General features: G+C 36.0%; 3 protein-coding genes across 12 annotated transcripts in view; 2 read left to right on the top strand and 1 right to left on the bottom strand.

Moving 5' to 3' along the window:
- LOC121730767 (septin-7) overlaps positions 1-27,445 on the top strand; it is a 56,826-nt gene that overhangs the window by 19,899 nt on the left and 9,482 nt on the right. For 7 of the 8 annotated variants that reach the window (XM_042119953.1, XM_042119952.1, XM_042119949.1 and 4 more), the window contains 4 exons: positions 21,177-21,482; positions 22,739-22,898; positions 25,366-25,576; positions 26,882-27,137. In XM_042119953.1, coding sequence (XP_041975887.1) covers positions 21,177-21,482; positions 22,739-22,898; positions 25,366-25,576; positions 26,882-27,137 — 933 coding nt within the window. Of the gene's footprint in view, positions 1-13,632; positions 13,758-21,176; positions 21,483-22,738; positions 22,899-25,365; positions 25,577-26,881; positions 27,138-27,445 lie in introns of those variants that run through there. The other variant, XM_042119950.1, reaches the window with a different exon arrangement.
- On the top strand, positions 1,020-3,128 carry LOC121730771. 2 transcript variants are annotated; one of them, XM_042119958.1, is made up of 4 exons: positions 1,020-1,143; positions 1,359-1,616; positions 1,953-2,304; positions 2,817-3,128. In XM_042119958.1, the coding sequence occupies exons 1-4, from the start codon at positions 1,129-1,131 to the stop codon at positions 3,005-3,007; spliced, it is 816 nt and encodes a 271-aa protein (XP_041975892.1). In that variant the 5' UTR covers positions 1,020-1,128; the 3' UTR covers positions 3,008-3,128. The 2 variants fall into 2 exon arrangements, with proteins under 2 accessions (XP_041975892.1, XP_041975893.1); XM_042119959.1 differs by having other exon boundaries at positions 1,021-1,143; positions 1,953-2,153; positions 2,817-2,962.
- On the bottom strand, positions 3,155-5,430 carry LOC121730769 (putative nuclease HARBI1). Of its 2 annotated transcripts, none has more exons than XM_042119954.1 (5): positions 4,913-5,430; positions 4,547-4,815; positions 4,282-4,437; positions 3,682-3,838; positions 3,155-3,427 (listed from the first exon to the last, which is right to left on the bottom strand). In XM_042119954.1, the coding sequence occupies exons 1-5, from the start codon at positions 5,140-5,142 to the stop codon at positions 3,178-3,180; spliced, it is 1,062 nt and encodes a 353-aa protein (XP_041975888.1). In that variant the 5' UTR covers positions 5,143-5,430; the 3' UTR covers positions 3,155-3,177. The 2 variants fall into 2 exon arrangements, with proteins under 2 accessions (XP_041975888.1, XP_041975889.1); XM_042119955.1 differs by having other exon boundaries at positions 3,155-3,313.

The raw sequence follows: 27,445 nt of genomic DNA, 5'->3' as shown, positions 1-27,445 counted from the left end.
TTGTAATTACATTCGTTTGTGATATCCTTCGGGGCTCATTGTGCATCTTCGTGGGCTATCTCAATCAGCTCATTCACACCGGTTTGCCTACGCTCGCGGCTCGAACATCAGACGCCTACGTTACTTTCGGTAAATGCTTTCATTGCAGGATGGGCGGTACGACTATCGTTACCTGCGTCATTATTTTCATCAAACCTGGCACACGCTATAACTCAAGTTTTTTTTTAAATCTAATTAGCAATCGTTTCAGTCGAGATTTCTCTCGGTGTTATTTAATCATCTGTAAAGTGATACGTGGCAAATCCAGGACATGTTGCCATGCCTTGTGGTCAATATTTATCCACTTAAGTAATTATTGTGGGCTGGTATTCCGCCAACCTTCGATTTTTGACTGATCGTGTCGGGTATTCGGGGCACCGACATAAACTATTCGTTCCAATTGCTTCCATTATGATGCTACATTCAGCGTCTATACAGAATACTAAAATTTCTATTAAATATGAGAAAGTAGAGTAGCGTGTCCATATTGAAGCTATATATTATGTATTCCGCACTTGCCTCTCAATTCTCTCCAAAGGCAATCGTGTGGGAAATAAACATGGACTTTTTAGATTTAGATACAGTTGCTTTACGGCCGAACCCAATATTCGATCCTAATCCATAGATTGAAATCAATCTTGGATCGATCCCAATCCTTAGATCGATCTCTAATCGCCATTTCAATAATAAAAGTTGAAATCCACAATCTTTTTTGTGGCCGGATTGCCCGCGATCTTTTCCCTCCCGCACGTTCAGTTTCGCGCAATTGTCATGTTTCTCGTGAATATTTTAATGGAAATATAAATCAAATCGACAAGCAAAATAAAATTCAATAGTTTACAAAATATTTATTAAACTATTATAATACTTTATTAATTAGCAAATATGCAACTTGTGTCTGTTTTATAATATTTTTTCAAATCTCGATGCAATAAATTGAATGAAACGGAACGGAATATTTTAAAGCCATCCGTCAATTGTCAAAGTCAAATCAAAAGTCATTGTTGTGTTGATTCATGATTGTGAAGAAACTGTTGGTCTTGTTTTGTGTGAGATTTATTACGTTTATAATATTATTCTATTTTTGCAATGGACACAGAAGTGGTGAGTTTTATCAATTGTATTGTAGTAGTATGTAATGTACCTATCAGCTATCATTGTTTCCAAATACTGTTTGCAAGAAACGTGCGTTACAGCGTGCGACGCTTTGTTATAATAAATATGTACAAAAAAAAGCGTAGCGCAGCGTTGTAGCTGAGCTAAGCGTTTCCCGCCTTTATATAATTTTGTTAAACTAACTTTTATCTATTTTGTTTTAGGTAAAGAGCAAACCTTTAACAAAAGATGAGACAAAAACTTTGCTGGAGCTCATAGAAGCCAGCAAAATTATCACGACTAAAACTACCAATGCGACAAACAATAAATTGAAAACCGAAGAATGGAGTCGCATAGCTGTGCGATTCAATGCCTCGGCAACAGTTTGTCGTCGTACACCACAGCAACTGCGTTTAAAGTGGGAAAACTTAAAGAAAAACGCACGTAAACGTAGCACAAAAATAAGGATGAATTGCATACAGGTAATTGTATATTTTATTTGTAAATTTAAGTTTTAACAACTTATTCAAAAATAAGTATCAGATATATAAATAAATATTACCTTTCAAGCCAAATGACTAAACAATGTTTACTCAAGATGTGAATTTTGTATTCAACGACTTGATGAGTCATTCAATAAAATGACTGCAACATGTGAAGGGTCCACTGCAATAATGATGAACTAACGTCAAAAAAAAAAATTATAAAATATATTTACAAAATTAGCAATATCACTTATAGTTCCGTATATTAACCCTTCATATTCTTTTTATATTAAGCCTTCATATATTATATTAACCCTTGACTTTTGATTTCAGACTGGGGGAGGAGCTGGGGAATATATCCCTCCAGATGAAATACTGGATAGAGTTACAAGTCTGCTGGGAAGCACAGCCAGCGGATTTGAAGTGCCCTTTGGTGGTGATCGGGACATAGACTCTGGTGATGGTAGTGGTGAAGGTTTCGCTAGTGGAGAAGTGTATGGTGGTGGTAATAGTAACGCCAGAGTAAATGAAAATGTAATTATTTCTAACTATGACCCAAAACCAGTTCAAAAGATCAGTACTAGTGTGGAGGACCTGGAGCCTGAGATGTGCGAGGTGTTTGTGGTGCAGGAAGAGATCCCTCCTCAAAGACCTAAAAAGCTTTTATTTAATACCCCAAAAACCGGTAATGGTTATTTTCTTTATTAAATTCTTTGGCCATGTATAATATATAATAATGTGAAAATCCATATTATAGTACTTTTATGAAATGATAATTTTGATATTTTATATAGCGTGTATATAATATTTCATATATTTCATGTAGTGGCACCTGTAGTTATTTATAGTTCAACTATTGTAAAATAATATTTAGGTGAAGGCTATGAATAATAAAAACTAAAGAAAAGTAACTCCGTCAAAAAACATGCTCCACAATACTTGTCAAAAAAGTGTACCTTAGGTACACATTTCAATACAATTGCAATATTTAGGTGACCTTGAGCGGTACTAGGTTGATGTTACATGACAGATCAAAACGAACCAAACTTAAAACGGTAATAGTATGGGAGTTACGATTCCTTAGTTTTTATTATTCGTAGGGTGAAGGGCTCTTTTTAAATAAATATTTGTCACTTCAATCATGAAAAATGCAGTGTGTTGTGAACCATTATTTATTTATTCTTATTATGTTTACAGGTAAGTTTAAAAGGCAGACGGATCCCCATCCAAGCAAGATTGCTAAAGACGTTGCCATAGCAGAGTACTTTACTACCAAAAAAAAGTGTGTACAGGAGAAGATGGAATTTTTTGCATTGAATAATGAAAAATTAAAATTAGAAAATGAAAAACTGAAATTAGAAATAGAAAAAATGAAAAATAAAGTTTAATTTAGTTAATGTTATATATAGTTTTTAGTTTTCATTATCTTTTAAAGTAGTTTAATTTTAAGTTTTGTGTATCCTTCACTTGTTATGTATGTAAATAGCTAGCCTCTTTTGTAATTAAAGATAATATTAAATATAAACACAATTAAGTATGATAAAATGTTTTATTTAACCTAACTAAAATAGTTATTTATGAGGTCTCTTCTTTGGGTAATGTCTAACTCTTCTTGCCACCTTTCTTCAATATAATCTTCAGCTGGCAGTGCGGGTACCTCAACTTCTGAGGGAACTTCTTGCAGGTTGAAATTTCTACAAATGTTGTGTAAGACTGCTGTAGCTATTATCAGTGCATGAATGTTTGGCAGGGACAAGCGCAGAGTTAAGGCAATAACAGGGAAACGACGTTTCCAAACTCCAAATGTGCTAAAATGAAATAAAAAAAATATTGTCTTATAAACAATTCTATCCAATGTACTATCAGAGAAGTTGATTCCTATGCAAATCGGGGACCTAAGTAGTTTGGTTGCGTTACGTCAAACCCAGCTGAGTGCTGACAGATCACAATTAACATTGAATTGACATATTCGACCAAATAATGTTGGTCTGTCAATTGCATAGGAATCAACTTCCTCGATGGTACATAATATAATAGCATTGACAAATTCTAAAATGATTACCGTTCAACAGTATTTCTAGTTTTAATATGAGCTTCATTGTATCTATTGTCAGCAGCTGTAGACGGATTTAGAATGGGTGTCAATAGATAAGGTCTGTTTGGATAGGCACTGTCTCCAAGCATCCATCGGTTCCCAAATTCACCAGCATCACACTGAGCTAAAAAATGTATTAAATATAATATGTATTATTCTAAATCAAGTTTCGATTAGGATAGTAAGATAACATTTTAAACTTTCGCGTTGCATTATAATGAAACTTTTTAATCGGGACTTAAATTACTTATTTAAGTAGTAATGCTACTACGAGTACATACTTTTTCTCGACATTTCGGCCGTGTTGCAACGGCTGTGGTCACGAGGGGACTGAACACGGCCGAAACGTCGAGAAAAAGTATGTACTCGTAGTAGCATTACTACTTAAATAAGTAGGGTAGTAAGAGTTCCTCGCTAACTATGGAACCTAAAAATTTTGAATTTACTTAAATTATGACTGGAACTTCTGAGAATTATTTTTTGAATGTAGTGATTGAAGGACATCATGATAATATATTATATATAGTATGACTGCCTTTACAGCAAATAAATGAATTTGAATTTTACCTCTTAGGATTGAGTTATTGAAAATGGTGGCATCATGTGCAGACCCCGGCCACCGAGCCACAACATTCATTAACCTCAAATCTGCATCACAGACTCCTTGAACATTGATAGAAAAGTAACCTTTTCTATTTCTAAACTCTTCGCCTATTAAGTGACCTAAAAATAAATAATAATTTGATCAGTGATCATATTAAGTAGGTACTTATGTACATAATAATAACCTAATATTTGTACTCATATAATTTGATGAGTGGGTGTTACTTACATGGTGATTGTATGCGAATATGGGTGCAATCTATTGCACCTAAAACACGAGGAAATCCAGCTATCGTGTAAAATTTCTCAGCACCATTTTGGTGGACAAAAATGTATTTATCATACAATCTGGCAATTGCTGATGATATGTCCCTCACTATTCTACTTGCAGTGGATTTTGACACTCCAACAAAATCGGCTACAGATATTAGCATTGTCCCTAACGCATAAAAACGCAAAGACAATAATAATTGATGAAGCGGTGAGACTCCATAGTTTCTGCAAATAATTGGAGTTGTAAATAACACATTATTAATTATAAGTACCTAGGTATACTATACATAATAGATACGGTTTTTTTCTAGACATAACTTACCTTGAAGAGGTAACACGTATGAAAGGCATTATTTCATTTAACAATAATTCCACTGCAGGTTTAGATAACCTAAACCTAAAAGTAAAGTCAGTTTCATCGAGACTCTGCATATAGTTAATTCTTCTCATCCTACGTGAACAGCGTCTCGGGGCATCTTCTTCATCACTCGAAATCAGTATGAGATCCTCAAAATCACTACTATCACTGCTTGAGAGTATAGACAAATCCATATTTTAAACAGCAAAACCGAGAAATTCTTAAGATTGCAGATTTGGATCAAAAAACCGATCTAAAGAAACGTCAAAACTGTGAGATCGGTTATGAATACACTCGAACTGTCATTTTCAAACGGAGGGCTATCCAAAATCATAGAGCGAACCTCCAATGGATGGCTTGCAACCACAGATTGTAATTTCAATCTGTGGATACATTATTGGCACACTTAAACACAAATATGGATTCAAATATAGATCTTGGATTGGTAAAAACGGATTAGGATCGTATATTGGGTTCGGCCGTTAGACCCTCATCACGTTACCTAACGCACATGTTACCGATAATGTTGCACTGCACTGTTGTGACATAATAGCGAAAGACGTGCTGTCACTCCTTTTGTTTTAGATCCATTCACCATTGAAACCTTATTATAATAAATTTATATTTTTGAAATTGTGAAGACTTGTTATTTATGTCTGCGTTCTATGTTGATAGAGATTGTTATTTTGAGAAAAAACGATCTATGCAGATTAAGTATATTAGAATTTGAAACTGAACATGACGCAGTATAATATACTAATAAGGTGTTAATAAGTTGCTAATTGTTACGTGGATTACCTATATTTTCAGTCGATTGAGTATTCAAGAAACAAGACGCACGCGTTCTTTCGCGTTTCATGTCCAACGCAGTTGCATATTAATAACTTTCATAGTAAATTGATAGAGCAGAACTGGTGCATTTGCTTTCGCATATTGCGTTGGTATTGTTGTAATCGATACTGTCGTGACTCTCGACTTTCTATGACTGAGAAGGTATTTTAACAAGGTATATATCTAATGATTTCTACCAGGAAATAAGTTAACACGAAGGAAATTTATATTTTAAATATATGATTTAAATAAATAGTCTCTATAACGCCGTTTCCAAACCTGTGGTAGGCATCACGATTCACGAGGAACAATTCCGAGATATCTAGTTAGTTATTTCTAAAGTTTTTTTTTACTTATTGTACCCAAATATAAATTAAGTCAGGAATACAATATTTACAAATTAACGTTAAATGTAAGGAGAAAGCATTCAACTTTGTAAAATGTCACGTATCTCGATTCTCGCGTGCAGAAAATGTCAATTCATTTAACAGAGATTTAAATGTTAACGATTCTGGTATAAAAACATGACCGTCAGACGAGTGCGATTATCCATAAAATGGTAAAGTAATGCATGTAATACGAAGTGCAAAAAGTTGTAGCGTTATTATTCCTTGTGGATAACAATTCTTTACACGTTTTATTGATCGAAACAGGATACAGGCTCGACGATGCCTATTTAAGTTGTTCAGTGTTCTATTATAGCAGAGCGTACTAACACGTGCACTTACCCATAATATTTACTTCCCGTAGGACGTTGGCTCTATTGTGGAAACACGTAGATGGTCGGCCATTCGACCGCCTGTGATTTAATTACGGTTAATTGTTTATAGGTACTTCTCAGAGCTGGTTATTGAGCGTTGCTTGGTCTATAAAAAGTTTACGTACGAAAACCATACATTGATCAAGTAAGCATACTTTCAGATTTACTGGAAACTAGAGACCACGTACGGCAGATTTTCTGAATTTCTTATTGTCTTTACGGGCAGCAGCTAAGTCTTTCTATGTAGCCCAGAAGTTGCTAAAAGTTCGGCCTTTTTATCCTCTACATGCCCCATATTTTGGATATTAGTTATATACTAGTCAAAACAAAATAAGGGCCACCACGTTTTTTAAGTGCCCTCAAGAATTTATGCGATTATAGGATAAATTAATGAATAAATTAGATATATTAATTAATTTTAAATTAATTAATCTTAAATTAATGAAAAAAAAGATTAAAAAAATATTTTAAAACATCTTATACCGAAAAATCAAATATTGAGGGAAAATTATAGAGAAAGAAATAACTGAATAACTAAAAAAATAAAAAGGTGTTCAATTTTTCTTTTTTTTTTAATATCTGGTATGGCCTCCTCGTTTTCTAATGCACTCTTCCAGTCTTGTAGGTACACTCTCCACAAGGTGAACAATTGTTTCTTGCGGAATTTCTTCCCAGCTTCTTTTCAGCACGTCGATCAGCTGTCTCTCATTGTGGACGGGTTGGTCAGTGCTTCGGACCTTTCGTTTTAAGATGTCCCACATGTGCTCGATGGGATTCAGGTCCGGACTGTTCGCAGGCCAGGGCAAGACCTGTATACCAGCGGACTCTAGGGATTCCCTGGTGGCTCTAGCTGTGTGTGCGCGAGCATTGTCGTGCATTAGGTGGAATCCTGCGCCAACTCTGTGTGCATAGGGGCCACGTGGGGTCCTATGACCTCCTCGATGTATCGCTGAGCCGTTATCGTACCTCCACTGAGAATCACTAGCTCGGTTCTGCCAGACATAGAGATTCCTCCCCACACCATAACGTTAGGACCCCCAAATCTATCACTTTCATGTATGCAGGCATCGGAAAATCGCTCTCCTTCACGTCTCCAGACTCTAATGCGACGATCATCACTACAAAATTTCACTTTGCACTCGTCAGTGAACAATACTCTGCTCCAATCACTCATATTCCATACGAGATGCCGCCTGGCAAACGATAATCGGTTTGCCCGATGAGCACTCGTTAAGGGAATTCGTACTAATCGTCTTCTGGAGAACTGCTGGTCCTCGTGTAACCGATTTCTAATCGTTTGGTCACTGACGCTGGTTCCCGTCGCCTGCCGCAGACGGTTTTGTATCGAGCGGGCTGTGCTGGCGCGCTCTCTACGGGCCGTCAAGCGCACGTAGCGGTCCTCCTGTGCGGTGGTTGCTCTTACTCTACCAGATCCCCGTCTTCTGGTTAGTGCCCCAGTCTCTTGAAATCGATTCCAAGCATTTTGAATCGCTCGCCGAGAAAAACCGAGCTGCAACGCCACAGAACGCTGTGAATGGCCTTCTTGCAGTAATGTTACGGCCCTAGATACGGTTGCTAAGTCCATATGTCGTCGAATTCTCTGCATGATGTCCTCAAAATGATAATTAAGGCACTAGTAAAACAAAACTTTAACTGCCCCTGACGAAATCTTTATTTGAAATGAGTTTAAAATCTGTCTTAAAATCAGGTAGAGTCATGTGGTTACAATAAAGTGTCCAAAACTATCCATTTCAAAAAAATATCCAAGTGGGGTACTTAAGAAATCTTTGCTAACACGTGTGCTAACACAATCATAAACCGTCAGCCACTTAAACAATGCATTAAAAGAAAGTAATCGCTTCCAACGACAAAAAAGACGCGTGGCCCTTATTTTGTTTTGACTAGTATATTATTCATGTTTATTAAATGCTGGTGATTAACTTACCGGCATTTTCGTCGGTGATTAGGAAATGAATGCACGTCCGATTTGGAACTGCCCCTCATACAGGACGGTAACTAATTGGTGATGAAGGTGATTTTTATTAAGCATCCTGTCCTAGTAACTAGTCCTTTTGTGCCACTCGTTTGAGCAATACTGCTCTGCTGGTTTGAAGTTCAAGTCTTGTTTGTTCGTTGATCTGTGAGTTTTTAAATCATACAATATCTAACATTTCAACGTTACTGCTTATATCGCTAATATAATTTTTCTTAATTTTAGATTAAATCTAAAAAGATTAATGTATTTGCGGTTGGCGTTATGTAAGTTTGGCTGGTGCAGTTTGAAATCTTTTACTGATCTTTTACGTTTATTTATTGAAGATTATTATTATAATATTTATTGGTAAAACCGGTATGAACAATATCAATTTCTACATCGTGCAGACGTGTTATCTTTTGTTAATGTAGTTAATGTCAGTTAAGAACCTGTGACTAGTACAGGATAGTGAGTCACCAAGTTCTCGATTTACTCGGCGAATCGTGTTTCCGCTTCCATTAATCCTGTTCCTCTGTCAGATCATTCTGAATATCGTGATCGTTAGGTTGTGTTATTGGAAATATAATCTAGAATAAGTGAAAGTGACTAACGACTAAATTGTTGTTTTTCTGGTATCTTCACGTTTATTGGTTCATATAACGCTCAATTTTAAAATCTATCTTGATTCAATTTTAGATGTGTATGATCCAAACACAATTTGTGGCTAGCAGATTGCCAATAACTTATCCAACGATAATCTTAACCAGGAGCTCGACTCTCGAGCGACGTACGATATCAGATTGAGTTTAATTTAGCAATAATGATGCCTTATTAATTATTATTGTTGTAGTAAAACATCGTTAATAAAGTAATTTGTAGAAGATTGATTTGTAATTTTGTAAGCAGTAAATAACAAAATACAAATTGATGCAAGTTCTGTGAAATCGGAACCAATCAGTCCTGTTTAATAATTGCAGCTATGTATTTTTAATGTTAAATATTCACGTTCTAACTCACATGTGGCTGACAGGTTTTTTTTATGAACAGCTATAATATTTCAATCGATTTATTGTAGACGAAGATTTCTGAAGATATTTAGTCGCCGACAATGTAATTAACATAAATTGAGATCATTGGATCCTAATACTAATGTGCCATAAAACGGATGCATTTATGATGTTAACGGGTATCCCAGGCGTAATAACAGTAAAATGATGTAAGATCAAGATTACACCTTAGTTTACGGCCATAAAAGCAATGAAACGTTGAGTTGAACTGTGGTCTCGTTGCATTATGAGTGATTCATACATGTAACGCAACCACTAATGTCTTGCTAACTGACAGGTGAACTTCTATGCGCTTGCGCACCCAATTAAGCTTCATTGAAGATGGATAGCCTGTCATTAATTAGCACAAAGAGAAAGTGACTCTTAATGATATGGTTTCTTCGTATCCTAATTATTTTATGCAAATAAGAGTCGTGTAAATTTATTTAACTGTTACTGTAATTTTTAGGTAATGTCTATGAATTTAGTGAATTCACAAAGTTTGAAACTTTAGAATTTAATACAAAATGATCCAAGTTTTTAAAAATGAAGAAAGTAACTTGGGTATCAAAGTCCTGTCGTCGGGTAGGCAGAAATTATTATACTGCTTGTCTCTTTATACGCGCTGCATGAAAGTATGGCGTCGCGTCGGTTTCTTGTTTTCGAGCACGCTTTTTGTGAGCCGAGTTCCAATATTTTCAAATTCAATTAAAGGTTTTATAAACACCTTAAGCATAGTAAAGCCACAAAACACCAAAATCCTAAATTACATTGTTAAAACCCAAGTGTGTCTGGTAGATTCGACACAGAACGATATCTCTTTAACACCTTAGAAACTCCACCCAGCTTGAGTGACCCCTCTCCACCAAGCCAATGTCACAACATCTAAAGGCAAAGGGTGGAGCAGCATAAAATCTAAAGAAATCGAAAAATGTCGGATATACTGGCTGCTGCTGTAATTTAAAAAACAATAAATATATATTTATTTATTATATTATGTATATATTATAATCTATTCTATTAAGTATATAAAAAAAGTCCGTGGCGTGATGGACTACAATTAATTAAAAATAATATTATTTCAATTATCCTTGGTGCGAAAAATCTAAATAATGAAATAACAAAAAAAAGATATGGGCGAACAGTCCATAGACGGCCTTAATTTTATAATGAAAAAAAAAAAACACCAAAATCAGACACTATTATATATTTGCCAGAGTACCTACATACTCGTACGAATGAAGGCAATGCCCACGTTGACCGGTGTAGCATGACTTATCTAATGTTGCGTGTCATTATTTTCACGCTCAGCAGCGCCCTATTGACAAACCCATTAATTACTTGCAACTTAGGGTTTACCTACTTTCCTACCATTAGTAGGACAGCAAACTAGTAACGTAGCCACTTGTACTTCAATTGAAAATCACCTACCAATGTGTCCCAGTCATATTTGGCAAAGTTCCATAATAATAATTATAATATGTTGTTTATCTTTATAAAAGACTAGCTGTTGCCCGCGACTTCGTCCGCGTGGACTTCAGTTTATAGCGCGCGATGTCAACAAAATTGGTGTCAAAAGCTTTTATAAAAAAACCCTGGTACCCCTTAAATCAATACAGCTGTGCAGTGTGCAAACAATAAGTACTTCATTTTTGTATGTTAAACTTTATATATTATGCCAAATTTTAAAGCTTATTTAGCCCCCCAATTACACAACTTTACCCATAAACTATTTATCATTGATAGGTTTAGCCCCAATTTCACCAATGTCTGTTAGTGTTAACAGCTTGTTAAAATATCCTGTCTTCTCTTTCATTCATATGAAAAACAAAACAGCTAACGTGATACTAATTCGAGCATTAACTTTAACAGTCGTTGGTGAAATTTGGTCTTAAGGTTACGTCACTGCCTGCACAGATAAAGTACTGAGTTATTTAATACCGTAGAATAGATATAACAATCGAAAAAAATCAAGACTTAAATGTAGGATGATACCACGTCTTATAGAAAGACTTTTGAGCAAGCGTCAGCGCGATGTAGAAGACGCACGGCGCCATCTATTATGAATTTTTTGAACAAATTTACGACCCTTACAACCCTTTTTTCCAGTAAAAAAGTAGCCTATGTCCTTTAGGCTTTAGACTATCAGTATACAAAATTTCATTACAATCGGTTCGGTAGTTTTGGCGTTTGGCGTGAAAGCGAGACTGACAGACAGACAGACAGACAGAGATACTTTCGCATTCATAATATTAGTACAGATTATGTGCACACTGCACAGCTGTTTTTGGGTATTTTGATTAATTAAGGGCCGCGCTACACCGGAATGGCAGCGGCGAGGCGAGCACTTTCAGCGCTGCCATTCCGGTGTAGCGCGGCCCTAAGAGGGGTACCACTTACCAGGGTTTTAAAAAGTTTTTAAATTTGACACAAATTTTGTTGACACCGCGCGCTATAAACTAAAGTTCACGCGGACGAAGTCGCGGGCAACAGCTAGTTATGAATAAAAACAATAATATATAATAAAGTAGGTACCGTATGATTAGTTCTGTTATAATAATGAAGTAAAAAATAAAACGCCATCTGTTGAATCGTATTAGAACTAAAATAAAATAAAACGCCATCTGTTGAATCGTATTAGAACTAAATTGCATCGATATATTTCTGGATTTTTTATAATATTATACATAAAATAATTATATTTAAGATTTTTGAAATATTATTTTAATACACATCCAAGACCCAGGAACATTGAAAACTTGTTCCGCCTGCGGGACTCGAACCCAGGACCCCCGGGATGAGCGCTGGCCTGCGCAATGCGAATAAATTTTCATCGATATTTTCATGGAAATAAGATATTTTCCCACATCAAAATGTAGCCTATGTCCTTTCTCAGACTCTAGAATAACTGTGTACAAAATTTCATTGCAATCGGTTCAGTAGTTTTGGCGTGAAAGCGAGACAGACAGACAGACAGACAGACAGACAGACAGACAGAGATACTTTCGCATTTATAATATTAGTATAGATAGTATAGATAAACAACATAATATGTTGTTTATATATAGATATAGTCTATAATGAGTCGCTGAATGTGTTGCTAAGCGCAAAACTCGAGAACGGTTGGACCGATTTCGCTAATTCTTTTTTTTTAAATATTCCTTGAAGTACGAGGATGGTTCTTATGGATAGAAAAATTCCAAATAAAAATATAAAAAATAAATTTCCTGAAAAAGTCTAAAAACAACACTTTTATATATAAAAATGGATTTTCAATTGTGTTAGTAACGCTAAAACTCGAAAACGGCTGAACGGATTGGGCTAATTTTAGTCTTAAAATATTCGTAGATATCCAGGGAAGTTTTTAAAGTGACACGAAGTTCACCGGGACAGCTAGTAATATAATAAAATAAACTAATAAAATATAAACTAAATATAATTTTATAAGAAATAATTTCCACATGTCTAGCACATTTTACGTTTAAGCAAATCTAAGTATTCAAAATATTTCTAATTCGCTACCCTTTAAAAAAAACATGAGTTTTCTTGAATTATTGAAGATGATTGCAAAAAACTAAAGGTCTTAATGTATTGCGAACAAAACAGAAATAAATAGCCTGCCGAATCAAATTTTATTTCTTTTTCAAAAGCGCAACATGAATCTTAAAGTTTATATCCTCGAAAAAATTCCAAGTAAACTTCTCATATCTTTGCATTGAGTCATTCGATTAAGATAATGCCTTAATGATGTTTCAAGAGAAATGTTAGTTTATATCAAAACTTGACCTAAAACGGTTGAGTGGTGCGTTTTTTGGGTAATTACTAATTACACCTTTTTGTGTAACCTTCTCACCCATATTTAGTTCTTGTGTCCTCCCGCCTCCATGTTAAAGTCATTTATTCCGTCTGCAACTCTTATTTTTAGAAGTTCTGATTTATATCCTAATTAAATTATTCATAACTTATTATAACGTGTAATCAGTTTTATAGTGCCATTGGACAAACCATTAATATTAGTCATTGCTAAGTTTAACACCATAAATGCTTTGTTTTCTGTTGTTTTCCTGGTGTATGGCATACATTGTGCGAACATGACGTGATGTGAGTGAAATCAATACTGAACTGGAGAAAATGTTCAAAAGATACGTTAATTGCTTACACAAGGAGGAAGATAAAGAAACTTACCACGAAGCTTACGTAAGTAAATTTAAAAATGTCTCCCAGTCGATTAGTGATAAAATAAATTAAGAGGCTCTCACGTAATCTGCTCTCCTTGTCATTGTGCTTAAATAATAAAAAAAAAAAAACATAGAGCTTAGATAGACCCAAATTTTTAAGTAATGTTTTTAATTTCAATAAATATGCACTGAAGGCCAGTGCGAACTTACAATATGTTCAATACAATTAATTTCAATTGTTATACTACTTGAACTAGGCTATCAACTACTACAAAACTAAGTAGCTTCTCATCTTCGATCACCGATAGTGATCGAAGCTTGTCATGCTTTTCGCAATGAAGATATACCTAATATGAATAAGGCAATAAGCATGCAGCTAGTGGACGATGAATAATAACACACTTGTAGTATATTTAGACTGATTCAATGCAAATATTTCTTGTTTTATAAACAAGCAAATGCCTCCCCATACTGCTTTTAATTTCAACTAAAACGACAAATGAATAAACACAGGATGTTCTTCGCTAATAACACGTTAAGTTCATTGGTCATTTTCTTTGGACGTGTCAACGAAATGTTATTATCTAAGTATTCAATAAAAATATGTTAATAAAAGATGAATTATTAATTTATTTGATTAATTAATCTTTGTATGAAATGGCTGGCATAGCCAAAAATGCACATCAACTTGCAGGAAGTAAAATTAATGTTGTCGAAAGTCATTTCATTCAAACACTACTAATATAACAATAATTGTAAATAGCTATGTCCACACTTAACTATGCGCTTTCGTCTTCAATTTTCGTTATCTTCTTTCATTCAACTTTCGTTTTGGCGCATTCAATAATTGACTGCGTCAAGTGTCAACGAACGCAACGCCAACATTGTCATTTTTGTTTTTTGGATACGGTCAGAGGGCATGCGTCGCGGGCATGCCTCACGTTCGCTGTTGACTGCGCTATAAGGCCTATAACGCATGCCCTTGACGAACAGAAAAAGGCGTAGTGTGGACAAAGCAATTGAGCGCTCTACATCTCTACAATCTATAGCCGAATATCTCATCACAAAAATCGATGGTGACAATAGACTCTCAATTGTTTGTGATTGGGCTCTGAACCTATTGACACCAAATCATTTAATGATTGACTAGCTGAAAGTAAATATGGGAAAACCATGGTTTGGCACGAGATCAGTGATAAGTTTCATGGATGCCCAATTTTTGAAGTTTTTTGAGAAGTGTCTATCTATTCGATGTCGTTTTTGATTGGCTAACATCACGCTACCATCAAAACATTTACCAATCAAAAATGTTGTCGGGGCGAAAATCTTCCAAATAACCTCAGAAAGCGGATTGCAGGGAGGCATTTAGGCCTCGCGCAAGTTGGTTTTGTTTTTGACTGTGACTCCACAGGAGCTCCTTGTAATTCCTCTAGTGATTCGCTGCTATCATCAACAATCTGGAGACACATTTGCTCGTTTCCATGGTCGTCAATCGTTTAATATACTGAACGGTAAAAAGCGATAGGTGCGGTTGCATTTAGTGATTATAGCAGCCAGCCATGCGAGACCTCTCTTGCCCTAGTTGGCTCGCTCAGAATTAGATAGCTCTACGAAAAACTAAAAGTGAAAACTCTTGACCGTGACTAATTTTACACGCAATTTAATGAATTAGATTGATATAATCTACATTTATTTCACTTAATAGGCCCTAATTAAGAGGTATGCGCATGCGTGAAAAGTGAACTGTAAATTAAGTTCAAAACATTATTTTTTATGGTCCCCATCATCACGTCATCACTGGTTTGATTTATGATTTTCGTCAACTTCGAATACGATAATAGTGATAATACTTACAATTTAAGAAGGTGCTTACTTCTCGTGATGTTATTTGACAGGATGCGTCTGCGAAATATTACGTTGTAGAGAATCTATAAAATTGGAAGAGAAAGTTTTTTGCAATTTTAGCAAACACCAAAAACTTTTTTTTTAATTCTTTATTTTTAAAAGGTTTTTTTCTAAAAGAAAATGCCACCCTTATAGTGTAACAATTAGATGAACTTACATACTATCTGTGATTCTGCGACTTAAACCTAAGTTAACAATTTAATGAGCATTTTTCAAAAAAAGTGTACTGTCTATCTAAATCTTTGTCCCACATTTTAAAATATGTTTTTCTATAAATAAAATAGACCATTACCCGTTTCTATTAAATTGAATAAGTAGTAAGTTAAATAAATTCAGAAAAAAACATTTACAATTTAGAATTATATTAATAAATTATTAACTATAAAAATATTTTGAAAATCGGTCTAATCTAGTCGTATGAAAAGTGAAGTGTCCCAATTTCATACCTTCCCAAACAATTGATTGTATTTGTAAGGCCTTGCGGAAATTTTTGAAACAACTTATGTATTTATTTAGGGCTGCAAGACCATAAATCATTTAAAAAGAATATTTGGACGTGTTAGAACAAATTTATTTAATAAATAATGTTTTTATTCTATCGCGGAAAAAGTTCCTCTTTGAAATTCCTTTTTTGTGACCATATTTTTTAAAATTTTGGAGTCTATTTTGGTATAAATATGTTTTAGTATAATGGCAAAATTGTTAAGTTCGATATCTATCTTATTTTCGTTTTGATATTTCTTTTATGTTCCACGTGCACGAACAGAAGGTTGTCTATTAGCATAGTGGTCCAGAAAATTTTCAGTCTTTGTTACCCAAGAAACGCAGGTAAGCTCTAATATTATTATTATTTCGCCCTAAGATCCATTAAAGCTCCCAATTTTGATTTCGTAACAATACTTAAGAGCATGGAGCTTTAATTTGTTGCTTAATCTGTCAAGTAACCTTTTTTCGAGGTTCAGGTGATTTTATTTGAAGTTCGTGAAGAATAAGTGATTTAGGAGGTCATATAAGGGGGTTTTCAACTAAATATGGAGATTTAGGACACAAGATCATAATATTTTCTTCGATTCAGTTTGTGGGATATATACGAGGGCTCGCTTCGCTCGCTCTCGTCTGAGTATCGTATCGCATTGTATTTGGATTGAGGATGTAATATCAGTTGTTCATGTACTGATCATCAAATACTGATATTCAGGTAAATCCACTAGATTAGAAGAAGATTAGACGATATATTTGGGGAAAAGATCAGAAGGTAGTATACGTGGGAGAGCCAAGCTTCGGCACGAATGGGCCGGCTCGACCGGAGAAATACGACGTTCTCACAGAAAACCGGCGTGAAACAGCGCTTGCGCTGTGTTTCGCCGAGTGAGTGAGTTTACCGGAGGCCCAATACCCTATCCCTTCCCTATCCTCCCCTATTCTTTTCCCTTCCCATCCCTACCCTCCCCTGTTACCCTATTCCCTCTTAAAAGGTCGGCAACGCACCTGCAGCTCTCCTGATGCTGCGAGTGTCCATGGGCGACGGAAGTTGCTTTCCATCAGGTGACCCGTTTGCTCGTTTGCCCCCTTATTTCATAAAAAAAAAAGGTAGATTGATGTATAAAGCCACATATGTTTTGTTTTTCAAAAAAAGCTTGTAGAGTGAAAAATTAGTTCTGGGTGCCAAAACCATAGCTGGAAATACTATACTATAGCCAATTCACATAGGAAAACGATGTACAAAACAGCCTACGTAGCTTTCGTAGGTCACTAGGTAATTTTCATGGTTAAAAATCCACGAAAGTTGTGCCACGAAAGTTACGAAAATTTTACATTTTTTAAAATTATGATTAAAGTAATAGGTAAATAAACAAACAAAGTACTAGGAAATAATCTCGATCATATATACCTTATACCTTAATTTGATATGAGTGTCATAATTATAAATTATTATCATTCAAAACATGCTCGCAAAAGTTACGTTACTTTTTTTTTTATGAAATAAGGGGGCAAACGAGCAAACGGGTCACCTGATGGAAAGCAACTTCCGTTGCCCATGGACACTCGCAGCATCAGAAGAGCTGCAGGTGCGTTGCCGGCCTTTTAAGAGGGAATAGGATAATAGGGGAGGGTAGGGATGGGAAGGGAAGGGAAAAGGGGAGGATAGGGAAGGGAATTGGGCCTCCGGTAAACTCACTCACTCTGCGAAACACAGCGCAAGCACTGTTTCACGCCGGTTTTCTGTGAGAACGTGGTATTTCTCCGGTCGAGCCGGCCCATTCGTGCCGAAGCATGGCTCTCCCACGTATATAGACAATGTATATAATATATAGACAAATGATGATGACGTGACTACAGCGACCACAAAATTTTTAAGGAATATCTTATCTTATAGTTTCTTTGTTTTGAAGCAACGAGGGTTTGAGTCCCCTGTACTGATGCTGGAAAGACACTGAGCGTTGGTGCAGCTAAAACGTGTAACCACAAGTCGTCGCGTTTGGAAGATAGGTGCAGTTTTATTACCCGCTCGTGAAACTAGCAAAATCGTGTGACACAGACGTTATGCCTATTAACTTTTTTAACTTAAGGTATAACATTATTTTATTTTAGGAATTAGGTAGCCCAGTTAATCTAGATTATTTTGATGTATTACACTTTATGCTATAATATAATGAATAGAATACAAAAGTTATTAAAGCTTTCCGTAAGCGCGAACAGAGTGTGACACGCGGAGAACACCGATTTTGCCCCCGATTTCGACTTTGAATTAACCATTAAACAAAAACTATAAATAATTATAGATGTTTTTTATTGAAATCAGATACTTAAATAAATGAGGAATAACGTGTGTTTGGTCCTAATGCTGAATGTTAATTAGGGTAGTAGTAAAGAGCGTGTGACCACATTTTGAGGGGCCTCGGAGAATTACTCATTACATAAACCTACATCAAAATAATTAAAATTATAATCAGAAAAGAAAGATTCCCGCTCAGCAAAACTTGTTGCATCTGAATTCTTCATCACGACTCGGCTCTCGGCTGTTTTAAATTTTACTATTATTAAGTATTTCTTATAGGTCGAGTAATAGGAATTTTGCTTTCTAATAAATAGGAACTCGATTATTGAATTCGTATTATGACTGATCGTCAAATTCATGAGCAATAAATTCTAAGTATGCAAGTCGAGTATTGGTCCCGTTTCGACGAAATATAAAATTTCGGTACTTTGGTGTTTTAGCGTTTTGTACCGTTACATGCAGAACTGGATTGTATTACACCTTCGTAATTTTATGCAGCAGCCATTGGTGATTAACATGTATAACTGCATGCCCCATATTATGATTCAATTGGGAAAACTGGGAAAGTTTTTGACCTACACAGCCATTTGTGAAAAGCTTACACTCTGCAAGTATTTCCTAGTTCCATTATAGGCACTATGGCACTATAGGCAAAACTACAGGCAAAGTGAAAATTAATAGGAAAATTTTATTAAAGGTAATAGGTATCCAAAAATGTGATCTCGGTCTGGATCCAACTGTTGCTCTATTTGGTTTTCTAAAGTTTTCAACATTTATATTTTGAAAACTTTCTGTACGCAAGTGTTTTAACCCATCAAGTCCCATAAGCTCACCGGTGAGCGAGGCACAATAGAATAACAATAGATTTCTAAGAATCCACGATCGAAGGATTAAACCCTCAACAAGATAATACTGTCAATTCTAAAGAAAGGTAGAAATGGCAGAAGCGACTTTTTAGAGGACGTTTAACATGGGCATTGGTAACTAGATAAACCAGTTCTTGTCTTTGTTGGGAGTGTATGAGTAAGAGCAGCTGTTACTCATAGACGCTACTATAGACAGAAATTTCGTAATCGAACGTACCTGACCATGAGTCACAATGACCAATGACAAGGTAGATCTATAATTTGACTAAATAAGGTTTAATTATTGTCCTAGCCAACTATGGTCGTCTAATAATATTATGTGATGAAAATTATAGTTAAGCTGTGCCTTTTAGGCCTAATCCGTAATTCGAGAGAACTTCGGTGATTTTGAAATTACCTACTATTGCGACTTTATAATTAATATTTATGATAGGGAAGTAGCTCCTACTCATGACGAATTAACCCTGGAACGAAGGAAACCTATTATAAACAAAAGCAGCAAAGGTACTAACTATTGGTGCTTAAACGTTGAACAAATTTTAAAAGGCCCTCATCAAAATGACATTAGTATTGCTATATCGCGTTGGAATGTGCCCTCATAACCAGTGCAAAAAATTGGCTCGAGACGGACAAAAAGTACCTTTTAATTATCTCGGTCAAAGCGATACATACGTATAGTATCGAACACTTGCCTTGATAGTGAGTCATAAGGCCTGGAGGTTGGATCCGTATACAGGATGTTACAAAACTTTGTAATAATACTTAAGAGTTTAGGCCTCTGCCCGACTGCCCGTTTACCAGTAGATAGTTGTCATTTCTTAGGACTTAGAGCAAACCCATAGTAACTCTTTCAGTTCTGGTACTTTTACAGTGATTTCTATATAAGTGACGCTTACGTACTTTAAAGTATTATCGCTTATTTTGTGACACTCTGTATGTTGTATACGAGCGTATGTATGAGGTACAGACGCCGCTATAGAACGTCTCCGTTGCGTCGCTGACGTACTTGTTGTTTCTCAGCGTAATCTAATTACACAAGACGGTATTATGATGCTATTATTATGCTATTTAGATAGATCTACTGCGTACCAAGTTTCATAATTACCTAGGTAATTGTCAACGTTTTCCTTGTCTAGCAGTGTTGAATTACTATTTTAGGGAGTTCGCAGACGGCACACTTTTTGTGTGATCGAGTCTGCGGATTGAACTTTTTGTGTACATTTTGCTGGCTTTTACTGAACAACATCTAAAACCCCTGCATTATTTTGGCAATTAAAAGCAAGTGCGGCCAATTAAGTGAAAGACCAATAATAATTAAGGTCTTAAAAAACAGCACGTCCGCACATTGTAAGCCCTAAGCGAGGGGAGTTCAAAGCTTAGTTAAAATAGGGTGCCTCTTGCACGCTCTCTGCATCATTGTAGTGTTCCTATAAGGGCACACTTTACTCCTAATAAACCCTTACAAGATCTTAAACGTTCAATAGGAGCCGAGTCAGATCTAGGTAAGGCTTAGTGCGGCATAATTTTGCGTCAACGGCTTTGGAACTTGAAAGTTGTGCCTTTTCTAGCGGTTAATCTTAAGTACTTCTGATTTCGTAACAGCTTTAACAGATTACTATCTATTCAGGACAATTTAAATCCTGATGGATTATGTCCATATTACAACACCAAGATAAATAAAAAGCTTGATCCCACGTTTTGTGTTGGATATGGATAATCAGACCTTATCAGTCTTCCGACCTAACTAGAGCTGTATACAATACACAGACTTCACATGGCACTTGCTTCTAAAGAGTTTCCTTTGCCTAACTAGAGATAACTAAGATCTGCGTGTTATACTGCTTTGTGTGTGCTCTGAGTAAATGCTTATAGTCTCTCTTGTTTCCAGTTGCAGAGCAAGCGTGAGCTGTTCTTCAAATCAGACACAGTGAGCGGAGGCGCGCCCGGGCTACCCGCCGCGCCTGCCCCGCCCTCCTCCATCAAAGACGCTCTGGCGAAACGATCAGCGACCCTCCCCGACCCCACAGAGAACAACCATCACGAAGCGAACGGCATCAACAACAAGATAAGCAACAGCATCTCGGATCAGGGCAAGACGGGGACGATGCCACCACAGACCCCAGCACCGCCTATTCCAACGACCACGCCGCCAGCGGTGCCAGCGCCGCTGCGGAGTACAGAAAATATTATGAAGGTATCTATGTCTTCTATTTCTTAGGCCGGTTATTGACGGACCGCATCTTGTCGTCGAGACCGATGCGATGCAAGATACGGTTGCCGCACGGCGCACCGCATTCATATCCGCAATACACGGACCGCTCGAACACTTCTTGACGGGTCGGAGCAGTCGTTTAACGCGACTGCACTAGACCAGTCAGTCCCGAGTCCCGACTGCAACTTGCGGTCCGTTTATGACCAATCTATTATGAAGGTGACCTACGTCCATACTTTAGCAAGTCAATGATATGTCATGGAAGGGATCTATCTCCTGTAAGAGCAAAATTTGGGGTTCAAAGTTTATTTGGCAGGTTCTTAATTATCAGCAATTTTGCTCAAGACTCTGGTTTCTTCTCTACACACTTAGAAGCCAGTTTCGTCTATTAAAAAGTCTTCTTTTAAGGACTGTTGACCCAGAGGAAAATAAACTGGCAGAACACCTGAACCATTTCTATTTTTAATGGCCAACCCTTTTCAAAGCTTATGACTCTAATATCAAGTATATTTTATTAATTCAACGAACCATAAGTCATAACAATATTAAAGAAATTCATGGCCAGACATAAGTTTTGTTACGCACGGTATGTTTAATGATATTACGAATGTTGGTTGCACACGTAATATATCTATTATAACATTTATAACATTTTTATAATAACTATAATTTCCCGATATAAATTCTTGTTTTGGTTTTTCACGCGATGTTTGGTGGAAATTAAGCTTAACTTATTTGAATCATAAGATATTTATAAAGTAGAAGATGACCTACGTAGGTTAGATGGCGATTACGATAACATGATTAAGATTCTCACAATTACGCGTCTAGGAATCTCTTGATTGAGGATCCAAACAGTTACCGTCTGTCTGGCGTCAGTCAATCACATCAAATTGGAACATCTCTGATTACCATAATAATATATTCATGTATGCACTATGAAATATTCTAAATAGTTTGAACGAAAGTCGACGAGATAGCGTAGGAAAAACTTACTGCGTCTTGGAAAAATGAGAGATTTCAACGAGGAAATGGTCCACCACATTTACCATTACGGCTGCTTCTGTGTACTTGCTGTACCGCCTGAATATTTGAGACAAGGGACAATAATTTATTGTGGCATACTTTTTATCAAAATGTGCGGATCCTTCACGATTTTCAGAACAAAGTAGTTGCGGATACTTTAGAAATGTGATAATTTATAGAAACACTAATTGCTTACTCTTTCTTATTTCTAGAAACCCGATCATCCTCCAGTGGCACCGAAGCCGGATCTACCGAAAATAGAGAAACCAAAAGTCAAGGAGCTAGACGGATACGTCGGTTTCGCCAACCTACCGAACCAAGTACACAGGAAGGCGGTGAAAAAGGGATTCGAGTTCACGTTAATGGTTGTAGGTGAGAAATAGCGTTGTTTGTTAGTATGCCACATGTGCGAGAAGTTAAAAAGGTAGTTAAGGGAAAGTACTTGGTAAGCATCGAAGATCTTGGCCTGTAGGGTCCAATGTGCGCTATGCATTTGATCTTCACATCTTTATCAATTAAACAGGAAAAGAAGATGTAATATACGTATACTGAATTAAAGAAAGAGTCAAGTACCCAAATTTGTATTTTTTTAAATATTTTTTTTATTAGCCTATGCTGTTCCACTGCTGGGCAAAGGCCTCCCCCAGGGTCTTCCATTTTTCTCGCTACTGCGCCATCGTTGGCTAGCAAATTTGGATTATCCAACTTAGAAATAATAGATTTGCTCAAAGATCTTGGTTTAAATTAGATATCTAATACCTTTGGATACTGAACCTATCAACATTTTTTCTCCTTTTCCTCTGTACCTGTATTTGATGAATACTTTTCTCTTAGATCTCATAAATGGGTCATAGTGATAACTGATAACTTTCGCTTACAAATTGATACTACAATCGAAGACACCATCAATTGAAATTGTTGCGTATACTTCCTGTGAGCTTAGTAATGATGTTACAACTTCCTCTCTTGATCTTTATCGTGTGTCAGTATCAATAACTGATTGATGTTTGTCTCTAGAGAATATACTCTCGCTTGTTGTATTTATGAAAGAAAAGGCATATTTTAACAATATGTTCACTTTATTTCGCATTGATGACATAATAGTACGGGAGCTCTAGAACATTTTTTTGTTTCTATCAAGCTAATTTTTTGTAAGTAGCTTCATTTTGATAAGACGAACAACATTTTTATCTGCGAAAAATCCTGAAAGTGGCTAACAGAAAAGAAATGATTTCATACTTTGACTTGATTGTCCTAAAATATGGATTGTTCTATTTGTAGGACAATGTTACTACTTCCGTAGTCGGGTTCTGTAATCAACAAAACTTGGTTGACTACTGAACCCTAAAACGGAACCCTAACAAGCTGATTTATTGTATATTGATATTTAATAGTCATATAATTTAATGATAGGTTAATAGTCATATAATTTAAGAGTAACATTGTCCTACAAATAAAACTGTCCATATTTTAGGACCATCAATTCAAAGTATGAAATCCTTTCTATGTCTGTTAGCTACCACTTTTGAGATTTTTCGGAAATAAAAATGTTGTTCGTCTTATCAAAATGAAGCTACTCACAAAAAATTTGCTTGAAAGTAATAAAAAAATTGTTCTAGGGCTCCCATACTAAGTATAAGGTTTTAGTGCCCCTTAAGTTTAGTATTGGATCATCATAATTTTATATTATAGTATATTTACTTTTCCATATTGCAATTTGACGGTAAAAAATTTTAAGAATAAATTTTAAAGTACAAAAATGCCCAAAATTACATTCTGCAATGAATACCATTGTCTCGGTTACTCATATAAGAAGACGACGACAATGCAGACTTTTTGTAAAAAGTTTTTGAGATGCGGTATTCAATTCTTGCTCCTTTTGTCACTGGAACGAATATTTTAAGTCACAGACATTATTTAGTATGGTATTCAGATTTACAAGGAGATATTTTAAATCACTCTTAATTATCAATGCATATTATCCTCATCAGTAAATTCTAAACTAATTACTTATTGCTTACGTACTGCGGTCTAAATCGTTAATAACTGAGTCATATTTTACTTAGTCATTTGTAAGGCAAACATACTGACAAGTGTTTGTAGAAACTATCTAGACAATAGATTACGCGATAAGTTTTATTAATTTATGTTCATAGATAATGCCTTTATGGGTTCAAACTGCTTGCACAAGTACTGCTTTCATTCTGCATCATCGTTCTACATATATTCAACAGTCGATTGCTTTATAATATAGTACTAGACGATGACTGCAACTCCTTTGCGCCAAACTCCACTTATCGCGTGGTAATTTTAGATTTTCCGGGGTAAAAAGTATCCTATGTCTTTTCCCAGGACTCGAAAGTATATCCATACCAAATTTCAGCACAATCGATTCAGCGGTTTGCGCGTGACAGACAGACATACACACTTGATTTAACATCCAACCTGTTACCTAAATATAATACCAACTTAATCAAAACTGTGAAACATAATACCCAACGCCTATGTTTTATTATGATGGGTATTTTATAATACTTAGACGTTTTTTATTTGTACGGAGATAGCTGTAAGGATTCTTTCATATTATGGTTGTGAAATAGTGTTGTATAATCCAATACATTAATTCCTAAGCAGAGGGTAGACCTCCGTAATTTGGTCGGATATCAAACCCAGTTTGCTTAACATTGACATGACCTAGAATTTAGACCAAGCAAAACAACAGCAAAACAATATCAAGCCCAGATTGCCTAACATAAAGTTAAACTTGCCCGACAAAACAACCGCAAATATATCCGCCCTCTGCATACCTTGTAAATAACATCGTCATTTTACGTTCCAGGTGAGACGGGGTTGGGCAAATCGACGTTAATCAATTCCCTGTTCCTAACGGAGGTGTACGACAAGGACAAACACCCGGGCCCGTCGCTGCGGGTGAAGAAGACCGTCGGAGTCGAGACCAGCGTCGTACTTCTGAAAGAGAACGGCGTGAATCTGGCGCTTACGATAGTGGATACGCCGGGATTCGGTGACGCGGTCGATAATAGCAATTGGTAGGTTTATTTACTATCACATCTTGTATTATACAGCATGTAACAAAACTAATTGATAATACTTTAGGGTGTGTATGGGTCCCCTGTGTAGAGTGCACTGTGAAAGTAGCAGCGCTGAAAGAGCACATTTTTGTGATTTGTATGGGGTAGCGCCAACATCATGTGTATGTACATTTATACAAAAGTAAAAAAAAAAACTTTCACAGCTGTTGTTACTTTTAGGGAGATCGCAGACGGCACACTTTTTGTGTGATCGAGTCTGCAGCGCACATACAATGCGATCTCCCTTACAGTTAACTTTATACATATAAGGGACTGATACATACCCTAAAGTATTATCACCTAGTTTTATTACACCCTGAAAACCATAAGTCCTACTTGCGTCATTGTTAAAGTTAATTATGGAATGATTTGGTCTTTCTCGTGCCACTCAAACTCTACTCACACTTTTTTTCTTGGTTAAACTAGAACGCGAGTAACTTTTAAATGAATTATAGTATTCGTCGTATATTATACGTATCAGCCTTTAATTTTAGCTTTTAGGGCATTTGCATACCCTATTCCCTAAAAGCCAAGATTCCCAAAAAACATGTTTTTTATGTAAAGTATTTGATAGCCATAGAATAGTACAGTCATGAAAGTCAAGGGCACTCAGGCTTTTAAACTTAGTAAATAAAGCGTAAAGAGGCTTAATGAGCATAATATGCAAAGAAAACTTTCGCCTGTGGTATCGCAATCAGACAAGTAAACATTGAGCAAAAGCCGCCCAATCTTTCACGCGCCGCCGAACAAAATAAATATTCATTAAGTCGCGGTTCACTAGTTTGCCTAAAACATTTACAAGTTACAACGCCCATTGCTCAACTATACACAAACCTGTGCTATCTGTTTCCACACAAAGAGGAAAAAACTGTTTGTAAACAAGTTGTAAAATCCAGATTCCTAAGAGTCGTTTTTGCTGTTTCTCTTTAATATTTCCTAATCTTTCATATTATGCTTATTCGATGTTTTACTATGACTTTTTATTTTATCGTTTGACAAAAAATAATCAGTTCTTATAAAATACCTAAATTCTACTAAGCATCAGATTTATTCCCTTATTCACACATTTTGTCTTTATTAAAGTAGGCACAAAATTTTAAAATAATATGTTATCTGACACTTACTAGAATATTGGAAAATAGTGCTCAAAAGAGTTATAAAAACGTGTCATTCTAAAATATTCGGTCGGTATACAAAACGTATAATAAAATAATTATTATAATGCTTAATCTTTTAAAACTCATTTTTTATAAATTTTTTCAGCTGGCAACCCATAATCGATTTCGTCGAATCGAAATACGAGGAGTTTTTGAACGCGGAATCCCGCGTCGCCCGCAAGCCTTCCCCCTCTGACACGCGCGTGCACTGCTGCCTGTACTTCATCGCGCCGAGCGGCCACGGCCTCAAACCGCTAGATGTGGAATTCATGCAACGGCTTGGAGATAAAGTGAATATTATCCCCGTCATCGCTAAAGCTGATACCATGACGCCGGAGGAGTGTAAGGAGTTTAAGGAACAGGTATAAAGTTAATCTATCCTTGCTATATCTAGGGGGATACCCCTTAAGGACGGGCAATAATGTATAGGAAGTGTATCTCGTTAGAAAGATGATATGAGGCTGGCCCCCATAACAACAAATGATAGCCAAGAAAAGAGCTTTCTAAGGAAATACGTCTCGGCGTTATTGGTCGTGGGTACATTTTGCCCGTCCTCCTTTAAAAAAATAAATATGCCATGGAATATTTTGTCTGTAAGTTTTGAAATACTATTCCAATGTTTTAGGCAAGGATAAAACTTTGTGTAGCGTAAATATTTAATTAGTAATGG

This window comes from Aricia agestis, chromosome 9 (assembly GCF_905147365.1).
Source record: "Aricia agestis chromosome 9, ilAriAges1.1, whole genome shotgun sequence".
Lineage (NCBI taxonomy): Eukaryota > Metazoa > Arthropoda > Insecta > Lepidoptera > Lycaenidae > Aricia > Aricia agestis.
The sequence above is the reverse complement of the archived record's forward strand: the minus strand, read 5'-3'. Positions and strand labels throughout refer to the sequence as shown.

What these genes read in the sequence shown, in the direction of transcription:
- LOC121730769 (XM_042119954.1), bottom strand. Translation starts at nt 5,142, where the DNA reads ATGGATTTGTCTATACTCTCAAGCAGTGATAGTAGTGATTTTGAGGAT. An exon ending in TATTCGCATACAATCACCAT is followed by an intron (nt 4,438 to 4,546) that starts GTAAGTAACACC and finishes ATTTATTTTTAG; the next exon opens with GTCACTTAATAGGCGAAGAG. An exon ending in CAATAACTCAATCCTAAGAG is followed by an intron (nt 3,839 to 4,281) that starts GTAAAATTCAAA and finishes TACATTTTTTAG; the next exon opens with CTCAGTGTGATGCTGGTGAA.
- LOC121730771 (XM_042119958.1), top strand. An exon ending in TAAGGATGAATTGCATACAG is followed by an intron (nt 1,617 to 1,952) that starts GTAATTGTATAT and finishes TTTTGATTTCAG; the next exon opens with ACTGGGGGAGGAGCTGGGGA. An exon ending in ATTTAATACCCCAAAAACCG is followed by an intron (nt 2,305 to 2,816) that starts GTAATGGTTATT and finishes TTATGTTTACAG; the next exon opens with GTAAGTTTAAAAGGCAGACG.